We start from the raw sequence: 13,680 nt of genomic DNA, 5'->3' as shown, positions 1-13,680 counted from the left end.
AACATTTTAAAAGGAGATTTGGTAAGGAGTCCTGTGATGATGGGACAACAAGAGTCTTCCATTTTGAGTTTCACACGTAAGAGCTAAACTGACAAAGTTGGAATTGTAAAGATCTTTAATCATAAACTGTTGAGTGCGTTAGCTGAGCGAAGTGTTTGTGGCAATTTACACTTGACCTGTGGTGGCCTCTGTTAGAACATCCTGTCAGAGTCAGATGATCTGCTGATGAATATCACAAATAGGGACGAGGAAAGAACTCAGACTGAAATAAAGTGACTTGTACAAGAAAGAAACCAACTCAGTTTGTAACTAAAGCCAAATAACAGAAAGGTTCGGTGCCGGACTCTAGGATGGCCTCTTATAGCTTCAGATGTGCCACATGAAGTGACTTTAGATGTGCTGTCGATGTCGCAGGTGTCACCCACATACACACATGTGTGCTGTTGTGTTAAAATATTTTCATGCAGATATTTGAAGAGTTGAGGCCCAAAAATAGTCTGTGGTCTCTCTGCCTTTTGTTTGTGACTGTGGAGCTGCACTTGAGGAGCCTGTGAGCAGCGAATTCTGGAATATCATGAAGTGAGGCCCATCATCAAACACCTCTGACATGTCCATGGACTTTAGTCCTTCATGTGCTGCTCGGAGTTCCAGAGTTTCAGTTTTATCATTGGTGACCTTCAGAGCAGACATCACACTGTGGTTCTTTGTCAACACCAGCCTGAAAATGAATAAGAACATAGCTGGTGCTTAAAATGTCTTTTAGATGATCACTGACTAGACTTTGAAATGTTGTAATAACTGAGGAATTTCATGTAGAATGTCTTATTCTGGTCAGGTGATTTGGGTAAAGGACAAGTGCTGAATACTTGAGAACGAGAATAAGGACAGAATAAGAATGTGTCTGTGTTTCTGCTGTTATATTTGTCACCAAAGTCACAATAACAACGGAATTTAACAGTTCAGTGATGATATTAGCTTCAAACATCAGGACACAGAAGGGCAGCTCGTCAGAGCCACATGATCTTACTGGTGACAAGTGACAAAATCAGTTCTTGATCTGCAGTCTCATCCACCTCTCAGAAGGCATTCACTCCAATGACAGTCAACAGGAAGGTCACATCTTCTGTTTTACATCAAGACTGAATCGGCTCATGTTGTTTCTTCATTAATTTAAATCTAAGATGTTTTTGTGTTAAGTGAGAAGACATCAATCGGCTTTTGGTGTAAAGCTTCACTCCAGGAGGTCTTGTATTCTGACGTCTCTCAAGCCCACCTGCTCGCTCCGCTCTGCTCTTCTGCTCTGTAGACATTTCTAGATGTTTTCACGTTGACACTTGGTGGCCAATGCCGTCCACTTCCTGCTCAGTCATCACATCTCCAGCATGTCAGCCATTTCTAACTCACAAAGGCTCATCTCTCAGTCACAATGGACGTCAGACTTGTTGTGATTCTCTCCATCTTTATAACATGTAAGTATTTATTTATGGAGATCCTACATTTAATTTAGGAGTCTCTTTCTTTTTTATCAGCTCACCACAAGTAACTTGTCCCTTAAACTGGCACATTTGTTCTTTTTTCACAGGTGTTGTCCCCAGGCTCATCTCTCCAGGGTCCCCAGAAGTGATTGAATGTGACCTGAGAAATGCCAGTGTGGTCATCTGGTACCGGCAGTACCCTGGGCAGCCCCCGGTGGCTTTAGGGTTCTATGACAACAAGTCACCTCTTCCACCAACGATGTTCATTGACTATTTTAATGGAGTCTTTTCTTATTCCAAAGAGACTGCGACTTTAACATTTAAAAATGTCACCAAAAGTGACGCTGCAACTTATTATTGTGTGAAGATGGAGAGTCAGAGGTCCGTGTTTGGGAATGGAGTCACTCTGACTTATGAGGAGACGTACAGTAAGTGCTGCTTCATGACACGCCGTCTCTGATACTTGTTAACATGAGGTGGGATTACGAGAGCCGGGGTCTTGAATGATGGCAGGGGGGCATCGAAACACAAAGACGTCAATTAGGATTAGTCCTCTGGGTAACTCCATTAAATGAACAGGCGCCATTGATAGGGTTATATTTATAGAGTTATTGATGTGCTGAAATGTGTTATGACAGATACAACAGCACATCGTCATTTAAAATGACATTAAAATGACATTCTTATACAGTAAGGCAGCAGCTTTACTCCACTGTCAAATATGGAAACTGTTTGAATAAAATATTAGAGAAAGTGTGAAAAGTGTGAGAGTGCAACAGAAATAAAGGAGCTCAATGAATTTGTTAAGTTACGTTTAATGAATGAAATCATTGTGATAAAAGTAAAAGTTGCTTCTTGTCTGCCACAATTCTTTTTATTTCTGAATTCTAACACTTGCGTCTAATGAGGACGTTCACTCGGTGTTATCTTCATCTACTCAGAATTAGCAAAGTGCTTTATCATTTACACAGTCCAGGCGATAAGTTAAAAATAAAAAAATAAAAAGTTTATAAAGAGGGGAGACATTTAGCCTTTTGTTAAGTCTGTTAAGAGTTTTTAATCCATCAGTAAGATCAGCTAAACACACATAAGAGCATTCGCTGAGTGCTGAAAGGAAGAAGAGGAAGGAGCGACGGCCGAAGAGCCACAGAGCTGCAGGCCTTCCATTTCACACACAGCGCCGTCCAGCATTTTAACAGTAGAATGACGTCTTGTGGTTCTTAGTCTTTAACGTAGGCACTCACCATGTCTCTGAGTATTATTTTATTTTTATTTGTGGAATATGTTCTTTGTACTATAGACATGTGTTTAAAGTAATGGTATTCAAGTCAGAGACAATGGCGTACAGTAAAATGTCCTGTCCTAGTAATGAGGGGGTCTCGTGTCTCAGCTCTTCACAGGACAGACGCAGCTCGTACACTTGGCACGTGTTTAAAATTACAGAAGGTTTATTAAAGTTTTACAACTTGTATAAAGTGTGCACTCAAACTGCCTCCGTACTCGTGAGACACAAACGATGTCCATTTTCAATGTTTGGGAAGATTTTGTTTTCTTTTCCATTGTCTTAGAAAAGTGAAATTTCTAAAGGGCTGGGCCCGACGGGGTTGACTTTGCACCCAGTGCTGCCAGTGCAGACATGAGCTTCCCATAACAGTCAAATGGAAAGGACAGACAGATCAGGGACAGAGATACTGATGTATTTGGATACATATATATGTTACACATCTAGCCATCCATTATCCAACCGGCTATATCCTAACTACAGGGTCACGGGGGTCTGCTGGAGCCAATCCCAGCCAACACGGGGCGTAATATGTTATACAGTATCTGTGAAATAATACAAAGAGTACACGACACGTGTTTTGCTCTTATTGGGGCTCATCAGATGTGCACATCTTTGGTTTCCCTGGCGAGGATCGAACTTTGGACTTCAGCATCTGAGGTGAATCCCCTGACGCTGCTCTGCAATGGCTGGTTTGCTAACTTGACAAAGTATAGAATGGAGTTTTATATCCATAGGTCTGAATCACAATCTGATTATCTGCGTGGTTACCTACCAGGTAACGCTTGTGGTCGGTCGGCCAGTCAGTAATAAGGACAAAACACGTGTCGTGTAGTCTTTGTATGATTTGACAGATACTGTATAACATATCTATGGTGTGCTTCACACAACTGATCAACAACAACAACAACAACATTTATTTATATAACACATTTTCATACAAAAAGTAGCTCAAAGTGCTTTACATAATGAAGAATAGAAAAATAAAAGACACAGTAAGAAATTAAAATAAGTTAACATGAATTAACATCGAATAAGAGTAAGGTTCAATGGCCAGGGTGGACAGAAAAAACAAAAAAAGCTCCAGACGGCTGGAGAAAAAAAATAAAATCTGTAGGGATTCCAGACCATGAGACCACCTGACCAGTCCCCTCTGGGCATTCTACCTAAGATAAATGAAACAGTCCTCTTTGGATTTAGGGTTCTCACAGAAGGACTTGATGATGATGATCATGTAGACTTCTGCGTTTTAATCCATCCATCATTGTTGGAGCATCATGAAGCTTTGAGTAGGTGGAGGTGGCGCAGAACAGAAGAGAGAGTAGGGGTCAGTACAGATTTTGGAGCCACTGTGAATAGTTATTAGGATGAATTGAACATACAGAGTATCAGGATTAAGTTAAAGTGAAGTTATAAGAAGGCCATGTTAAAGTAATGTGTTCTCAGCAGTGTTTTAAAGTGCTCTACTGTATCAGTCTGGTGAATTCCTATTGGCAGGCTATTCCAGATTTTAGGTGCATAACAGCAGAAGGCCGCCTGCCCGCCTCACCACTTCTTTAAGTTTAGCTTTTGGAATTATAAGGAGACACTCATTTGAAGATCTAAGGTTACGATTTGGAATATAAGGTGTCAGACACTCCGATATATAAGATGGAGCAGATTATTTAAGGCTTTATAAACCATAAGCAGAATTTTAAAGTCAATCCTGAATGACACAGGTAACCAGTGTAGTGACGCTCAGACTGGTGTGATGTGTTCGGATTTTCTTTTCCTAGTTAGTATTTTAGCAGCTCCATTCTGCACTCGTTGCAAACGATTTATGTCTTTTTTGGGTAGTCCTGAGAGGAGTGCGTTACAGTAATCTAGTCGACTGAAAACAAACGCGTGAACTAATTTCTCAGCATCTTTCAGTGATATAAGAGGTTTAACTTTACTTATGTTTCTTAAGTGAAAAAATGCTGTCCTAGTGATCTGATTAATATGTGATTTAAAATTCAGATTACAGTCAACAATCACTCCTAAGCTTTTTACCTCCGTCTTGACTTTTAATCCTAATGTATCCAGTTTATTTCTAATAGCCTCATTGTATCCATTATTGCTAATCACTAAGATTTCACTTTTCTCTTTATTAAACTTGAGAAAGTTACTATTCATCCATTCTGAGATACAAGTCAGACATTGTGTTAGTGAATCAAGAGAATCGGGGTCATCAGGTGCTATTGATAAGTACAGCTGTGTGTCATCAGCATAGCTGTGGTAGCTCACGTTGTGTCCTGAGATAATCTAACCTAACGGAAGCATGTAGATTAAGAAGAGCAGCGGACCCAGGATAGAGCCTTGTGGAACACCATATCGGATATCATGTGTCTTCGAGTTGTAATTCCCACAACTAACAAAGAATTTTCTCCCTGCCAGGTAGGATTCAAACCAATTTAGGACCGTGCCAGAGAGGCCCACCCATTGACTAAGGCGATTTCTAAGAATATTATGATAAATCGTGTTAAATGCAGCACTCAGATCGAGGAGGATGAGAACAGATCAATGGCCTCTGTCTGCATAAAACCCGACTGAAATTTATCAAGAATAGCATTTTTATTGAGGTGGACATTTAACTGCATAATGACTGCCTTCTCCAGAACTTTACTTAAGAAAGGCAGGTTAGAGATGGGTCTGAAATTTTCAAGAGCCGAGGGGTCAAGATTATGTTTCTTAAGTAGGGGTTTAACTACATCAGTCTTAGGACAGTCTGGGAAGACCCCAGTATATAATGAAGAATTTACTATGTCAAGAACATTATCAATTAGCACGCCTGATACTTCTTTGAAATAATTTGTTGGTATTGGGTCAAGGACGCAGGTGGAGGGTTTTAATTGAGATGTTATTTTTTGTAAATCAGATAAATCTATCCTAGTGAAAGAGTTCTGATCAGAATCAGATTGTGACCCAGACCTCAGAACATATATATATATATATATATACATATACGGTATGTCTTTGAAAACAGCTGGTAAAATATTGTCAGATAAAAGCATTCCAAGCGCCAGTTTGACCAGTTTAGTTCTTACAGCAAACACGCAAAAAAGCCTGAAGTCGATTAATTACTCTGCCATATTTAATTCCTTTGAAAACAATTTCTTGTAAGACTTTTCTTTGTCTTCCTCTGTCTTTCTAAATGAAATTCTCTGCTTTCTTCAACAGAAAATCAAACATCAAATTCCTCTTCCTCTGAGAATGTCGCCTGTGCCAGCTGGCACGAAGGTAAGTCACTGGAGCCACGTAAACTTGTCACCTTGTCACGTGCAGACACACAATTATTCCTTACTGTCCAGTATTTCTATGAATGCCTCCATTTTAATTTAACCTTACAGTTTTATTTTTGTTAGCCAGTTTCTTCATTCAGTTTGTCTCAATGTGAGTAAAATTAGACACGTGTGAGGACTGAAAAGGAGACACAGGTAGACAAACTCGCAGGGTTACCTGGTGCTCTCACTACATTTTGAAAGAACAAAATGGGGTCGCTAAAATATTTAAGAGAGAAAGATGCAGCAAAGTGTATTTGTATACCAGACACATGAAGACACACTCAGCAGGATTATTACATGGCTGACATCTTCATCACAAAGTGACTTAGCACCTCTGATGTATAATTACTGACATTTCTTTCAAAGGCACAATTTAAGGTGGGTGCTCCTTTTACTGGTCTGGTCGCTCTGATGGCTGTCATACTTAGCAAGTAGCTGTTGCTGTAGCAGATTGGCTTCTTCCAATGGTGTCCGATGTCACTCCTGTCAACGAGCGTATTATGAGGGTCAGGTCACAGCACTCTCTGGGTGCCTTGTCTGTTGTCTCAGTGTTGGCTATGACCGTGGTGAGTGATGTCTGGTGTGGGAGAAATTACAGTAAATACACAACTTCACTTGGTGGGTGATACTGTAGGTGCCTGTGAGGTGACACTCCTCTGGTCATGGGTGACTTCAGTGACACCACTGACAGGGCTCGCTATGCGGATTGTCTCAGTCCCTATGGGTCTGGTGACTGTGGTGAAAGTGGCTCCATGTTCCTTAACTTTATAGGTCAGGGGCTGTGGATCGCTCAATCCTGGTTTCAGCGCCCTGAGCCACATTGTTGGACTTGGTACTCCAATACTGGTGGTGCAGTGAAGAAGTGTCCAGTTTGTGAATTCAAACCACAGACTTGTTGTTGCTACTCTGAAAATCCAGTGTAGATCCATTGGACTACTAAATACTAGGAAAATGAAGCTGGACTTTACCAGACCCCAAGACCAGGCTGTTTCTAACGAGTTTGCATGCAGTTGTGTGAGGAGCTTTCAAATTTGGGTACGACTGCCGATCCTAATGTGATGTGGGAGACCCTCTGTGATGAGACCCTGAAGGTTGCTGAGGGTTGTGTTGGTGTCACCGGTGTTCCTAGAAGGAGGTGTTTCATCTCATAGGGCACCCTGGTTATCATCGAGGAGGAGTCGCAGCGCACGGTTCAGTGGCAACTCTGGTCTGTACTGGGAAATGAGAAGAACGGCTGTGAGGGCTGTGATGGCTCTGAGGGCAGATAAAGAGGCGTTTGTTAGAGGAATCTGTGAGCAGGTGACACTTGACCTGCCTGAACTTGAATTGTCAAATGAAACAAAATACTGTAGATTTTTAACATCACCCTGAAGACGTCATCAGTTTAGAGCTGTTAGGTGAAGTTCATTTAAATTGTCAGCGTCAGCCTCTCTTGACATAACGTTTTAAACTCTGTGTCTCTTCTTTTTCAGATGTGACGTTGTATAAATACTCCACCATTGCACTAGCTGGGACTTTGGGCCTCGTGGTGCTGGTTGCTTTGTATTTGAAAATCAAAGGTAAGTGGAGCCGTCAGAAAACAACAAAAGAGCTGAGGCTGGATGGACTTTCTCAAACTGTGAAAGAGAAACATCGTCAGGCAGGAGACTTGATGTCACAAATGTCAATCAATTTATATACCAAATTACCAGCTCCATGTTAACAGAGCTGATCTGTAGGCCTGAGTGATTTAAAACAGCAGGACACAATCCTTTAATGTGAACAGAAACTAACTGAGTTCCTGCTGGATGAGTTAAAGAGTCCAAATGTAACATGTCCTCCTTAAAATGCACGTCACAACTACTACTTCAAAATGAAAGTGAATAATTTCAGGTAGAGTTCAAAAACTATTGGAGTGTCAACAGGGTCGCCCCTTTAATTATTTAATAAGCAAATCAAAATTCAGGGCTGAGGGGCACAAAAATGGTAACAAAATAATCAGCCTTCTTGGCTAAGAGAAGACCGGCTGTGTCTCTGAGAGCAGGCCTGTCACTGGCAGTTCTCTCCTTCCACCTCAAGCAGACACCAACACTGCGCCGACAGAACTCAGTCCTCAGCAGAATGACAACCTGCATGCTGCCCCCTTCATGCTTGCGATTTCTCAAAACCTAATGCTGAACTTTTTGTCAACACATTACGTGTTCTACCACAGGGGATGTGACACTTGACCGCTGCTATTCTCCATTTATATTCTATCTTTTCTATGCCCAGACATAAGCAAAAGTTAAAGCCGGAAGCTCCAGTCATGCATTGTAGTCACCAATCAGACGTCATTCTCCAGGATGCGCTGAGCGTTGCTGACTGGGATACGTTCACACGCCTCTCTGATGAAGACATCAAAGTGTTCAAAGAAGCTCTTTGATTGGATTCCTCGTAAATGAAACTGTAAGAAAAGTCATCATCAGGACTCACCAAAGCCAGAAACCTTGGGTGGATAAAACCAGTGGTGATGCCCAAAATGCTCACACTGCTGCGCACAACTGAGTGTTTGTGTCTGGGAATGTGACAATTAAAAAGCCACCTCATATGATCAAAGGAGCTGTGGAAACCACTAAAGGACGATATTGGGACAAAGTTAAAGAGCCATTTGAACAGCAGGCACATGTGGTGAAGTCTGAAGACAAAATCTGACTATGAAGCAATTTCTGCCAGAACAGTGAGTGTTGACACCTCCCTTGCAGATGATCTTCAGAACTTCTATGTGTGCTTCAATGGAAATGATGCTCTTGGCAGCCAGAGATCCTAAACATCTGTGGAAGGAGAACAGCTCAGTGAGGAAACAGACGCTCATGATGTCAGAACACAACACAAGGAGAGCCTTTAAGAAACTGAACACCAGGAAGGCAGCAGGTCCAGATGGCATTCCAGGACGTGTCTTCAAGATCTGTGCTGATCAAAGTGCTGCACCAGTGCTCAACAGTAAGACACACAAAACAGTAAATGTACCAACCAGCAGAACCAAAGACCTCAGACGAGGCGGCCCACCTTCAGACTACACGTCTTCATGAATAACAAAAGGACTAAATACACCATACCAGATCATGTAGGAAGAGCACGATTAAATCTGAATCAAATCTCATTCTTAAGACATCACTTTTAAAACATCACCATCAACGTGGCCTTCACAAATTCAACAAGATGTTGATTCACGCCAAGCATTTACAGAACATGGACTTGAATATTTTGGGAACAGGTTTTCAGACAGAAGCCTTTCCAGAAAATGATGTTGCCGCCATTAGAGTTTATTCTATGAGTTAATAAGCTAGCTATCGTATCTTAACTGAACGTACACATTATGTTTCTGTTGGTGTTGTAAATATAAATATAAATATCTTATGAAATGTGTCTGAACAATAAGAGCAAGTGCCGTAAGACTAGGAAAAGGAAGGACTGGCTAGAGCCATGTGTGCAAGCCCCCAACACACACACACACACACACACACACAAGGACTACAAACCGTGACATTAATGAGACTGCGTCATTCATCAGCTCCAGTCCTATACGAATAAGAGTCTTTTACTGAGTGTTTCTTCCCGCCATGACACCATTCACCTTCTCCATTGTGCCCAGTTGTCGTGTTTCATGACTCCAGTCTGTCCTCACAAGGCCGCATGTTAATTATGTGACCACAGCCCTTATTTAGATAGATAGATAGATAGATAGATAGATAGATAGATAGATAGATAGATAGATAGATAGATAGATAGATAGATAGATAGATAGATAGATAGATAGATAGATACTTTATTAATCCCAAGGGGAAATTCACACATATTTCTGTGACTTTCCTCAATTACTGACCCAATGTCTGTTTTAATTTACACATTAGAGTCATTTCACATATCACAGCATTCTCAGACCTTTCTAATGTGAGGTGACGTTGGCTCAGAGACCAACACATGAAGTGGGTGCCAGTCAATGCCAGCTTTAATTGATGTCATCTGTGTATTTTCAGCATGTTTAATGGTAACTGGATTATTTTTAAGAGGTTCGGTTCCCTTATCTATACATTCATTCACATGAAATTCAACAGCCCTTATTTTGTGATTATTCAATGAAGTGAAAAGTGAAAATGTTTTTCTGCCTGTTGCTCACATTTAACATTTGAGTCTCCATGTGACTCTGGTAATGTGTTATAATAAGCATCATAAATAAGTAAATGACTGTGAGCGCTTAGTGTGGCTGTAGAGTCTGATTTGCGAGTGGCCATCTCTCTGGCAATGGCTGCTGCTGCCCAAGTTCAATCCCTGGATTACATTGAACTCTGCTCTCCTCTCTGCTGCAGCTTCATGTATGGTGGTCTCTCTGAATCTCCTGTCAAAGTGGTGACTGACACATTCCTCCCAGCTGTTGACATCAATGTCATGTTTCCAGATACCCTTTAAGTAAGATGTGGGGTGACATTGTGCCCAGGTGGCAGCAGCCATTTCACCATACAAGTGATCCTTGGGTGGACGTGGTCAGTCTGGTGCTGCATTGGCAGAGTATGAAGATTGAGGGTCTTGACACGAGTAACGACTGCCTGCTTTAAGCACAGGTGACTTACTCTCCTGTTGATCCATCTGTTTGTTTAGCTGGGTGAGTCACAAGGCAGCAGGAAGCTCTCCTGGTGAGCAGCGGGTTCAGGCCACAGACAGGGCAGCATTCCTTCACAGGGTCAACACACACACTCATACACGTATCACCAATTCAGCCACCCTGCATGTTTAGGACTGTGAGAGGAGCAAACCCAAGTGTAAACTTCACAGAGGGAGCCCCTGAGGTGTGACCCCCAGACTCCTTAACATGAGGTGTCACTGTGTGCCGATTTGTTGACCATTAACCCCTAAATTCCACCAGTTTGGTTGTGAACTTTGGGCTATCAGAATTCAGAAAGAGGAGTTGTGGATTAGAGCAGAGATTCTTATGCTGAGATCGCTGCTGGGGGTCTCATAAGAGAAAGAAAAGGAAATGAGGGAGTCTAGAAAACAGCAGGGGCCTGCTGTCCGTAGAGAAAGTCATACAAAGCAGAATGAAGTGTTTGGGCCCATTGGACACAGCATAGTGGACAACCCAGCCAGATAAAAAGAGACGACCGCAGAGATGGCATACCGTGGCTTAGGAGGAGAAGCTGGATGACAAGAGATTTGAGGTCTGTGGGCAGAGGAGTCTACAGAAGAGGGACGCCGACCTGAAGCAGTTGGGAGAAGATTGAAGTAAAAGAATAAGAATTTTAGTGAAAACCTCAGCAATGCACACCAATCTGATGAATTATTCGATGACATTTTCATGGCTCCCAACATCTCAGTCAGTATGATTTTGCCGTCACTCACCATGAGAAGGTCTTCTGCTATTTGCACTTCATTTCAAGTGGTCTCACCTTCAGTAATAATGAAGAGTTTGTCAGTTACTGAGACTCCATAAGGACGTCACTGTGAATAGCCAGATGGTGTGATTTGTGTTCAAACAAAGCAGAAGTAAAAACTAATTGCCTTTAACTTTATTTTTGATTATTTCTTTGCAGATTTCATCTTCTCCCCTCACCTAACAGACCAGAAGGTAAATGAACTTTAAATTGTCTCCCTTCTACTTTATCTGTGACTTGTCTCCCCCAGTTTGATGTAAGATGGCGTCAGTCAAAAGTAAACTTTTAAGATGTGGCCTCAGCTTTCATGTAACGATGCTGACTGAATGAGGGGACTGAGCTGAGTGTCTCCTGTCCAAGTGACCCTGAACGTGACATGGCGACCTGAGCAGCTGAAATAATCTCCTCTAAAGGCGCTTTGTTTTAAAGTGGTTTGCTTGTTTCTACTACTCAACATGCCTTTCATCTTGATTTCTGTTCAAATGTTATCCATATGGCCATCCATTTGGTAAGCTCACATATATGCCAGGGTCAGTGGGCACCAGAAAGGACCAGCCTTAGACAGGGCACACGCCTACACACATGTGGGAGAACACGCAAAACCAGTACACGTGGTGACTGGGCTGGGATTGAACTCACAACTCTAAGAGCTCTGAAACATAAAAAAATAATAAATGATTTATAAAAATGACGAAAACTGCAGCAGAAAGATAAGCTTTGTGTTTTAATATCCTGTTTCAGGCACGAGAGAATGTCCGATATGAAGCTTTAGACCAGTCAAGAAGAAGAAGCAAACTTTAAAACGGGACATGCTGACATCGATCAACGTGACACCATAACTGGGTGACGAAAAGGCCGAGCGAGGAGATGCACGTTGGCATTTTGTTCAGCATTTGTGACGACCTTACTGGAGTGTTTTCATGTTAGCTTTCTCTGTAAGAATCAAATAAAATGTGAAATATAACAGATATAAAGTATAGAGACGTTAAACAACACTCACCTGTCTATAAAAATCAGCCATATTTAGGACTACGAGTCATACGGTCAATCTCATCTTCTGTGTTTGGCTGTAAATTACAAGGTGGCTGTGCCGATTGCGTTTCACCGTTTTATATTTTCATTCCTCGTTGTTTTTGTCATTTCTCCCAGCTGTCTTGTCTGCTCTTGGTTGACATTTTTTCATGTCCTGTCTCTTTGTCCCTTGTCCCTTTCCCCAATTTTGGTCATTTAGACACTCAGGTGTTGTCCTGATTGAATCAGCAGTTACCTGAGAGGTCAATTTAAGACTCCCATGAGGCCACAGCTCCTCTGCTGTTGGGTTGGCTCAGTCATATCATTTCATTTGTATTTGTCTGTCCTTGTTCTGTTATGGTCCTTGTGTTTTGTGAGTGGGTCCCTAAGAGGCAGTGCCACCTGTCTGTCACCTTCAGGGCACCGCCCTCACCCTTATTAAGTCTACGGGAATACGCACTCCTTGGCAGTTCATTAAATGTGCTTGGTGGTGTTGGTGAGTTCTCTTGTGATTATTACTGCACTTTTGTGATTTTACCATTTTTGACATTTACATTCTGTTTTTGACTTTGCCTTCTGGATTTGTGATTTTAGGACTTGTTTGCTTTTACTCAGAATCAGGACTAAGAAGTCAGACTTGAAAGTGGACGTCACCATTGTCTTATTTAAAAGCAACCTCTGACTATAATAACAAAGAAATGTTACCTGGAAATGATTTAAAAGATGAAGAAGTGATTTTCAAATTAAAATCAGCGTGAGAGTTGCAGCTTTCAAGAAGTGCACAATGGCCTGTTTTAAGGTTTTATTACAGTCAGGCCTGTTCATTTCTTTGACATTTTATAAAGCCCCTTGACTTACGTCGTTTGTAAGGATATGAGCTACAGAAAGAAATGTCATTGTTTCATTTTCTTAGTATTATCTGTGGTCATTTTCAATCTGTAGACGTCCTTAGTTAATGTCTGAGTATTTGAAAATCGTCATGAAGTGTAAAGCGGTGGTAAGTGTCCATCGTGTCTCTCTGGGTTTCCTCACTGGTTTAATTCTCAGATGTCAAAGACAGAGTTGTTACAGTAACGGTCATGTTATCATGTTAGAATATTTAAACAATCTGGACGACAAAAGGCCATTCAGCCCAACAAAGCTCGCCAGTCCTATCCACTTAATTCTTATACAAGAACATCAAGTTGAGTTTTGAAAGTCCTGAACGTCTTACTGTCCACCACACT

At 41.6% G+C, this 13,680-nt stretch overlaps 1 long non-coding RNA gene and 1 gene segment (V, D, J or C); both read left to right on the top strand.

Annotated features, from left to right (window-relative positions):
- The first annotated feature begins 1,112 nt into the window (after positions 1 to 1,112).
- LOC120519289 lies at positions 1,113 to 1,935 on the top strand. The segment is given in 2 exon segments: positions 1,113 to 1,469; positions 1,583 to 1,935. Coding segments are annotated over 2 exon segments (396 nt in total).
- Positions 1,936 to 5,960: 4,025 nt separating this feature from the next.
- LOC120517291 lies at positions 5,961 to 12,229 on the top strand. The gene is made up of 4 exons (XR_005631015.1): positions 5,961 to 6,015; positions 7,532 to 7,618; positions 11,603 to 11,637; positions 12,185 to 12,229. It is a non-coding gene; the product is annotated as an uncharacterized LOC120517291 (long non-coding RNA).
- Positions 12,230 to 13,680: the final 1,451 nt, after the last annotated feature.

This window comes from Polypterus senegalus, chromosome 1 (genome assembly GCF_016835505.1).
Source record: "Polypterus senegalus isolate Bchr_013 chromosome 1, ASM1683550v1, whole genome shotgun sequence".
NCBI classification, from domain to species: domain Eukaryota; kingdom Metazoa; phylum Chordata; class Cladistia; order Polypteriformes; family Polypteridae; genus Polypterus; species Polypterus senegalus.
The sequence above is the reverse complement of the archived record's forward strand: the minus strand, read 5'-3'. Positions and strand labels throughout refer to the sequence as shown.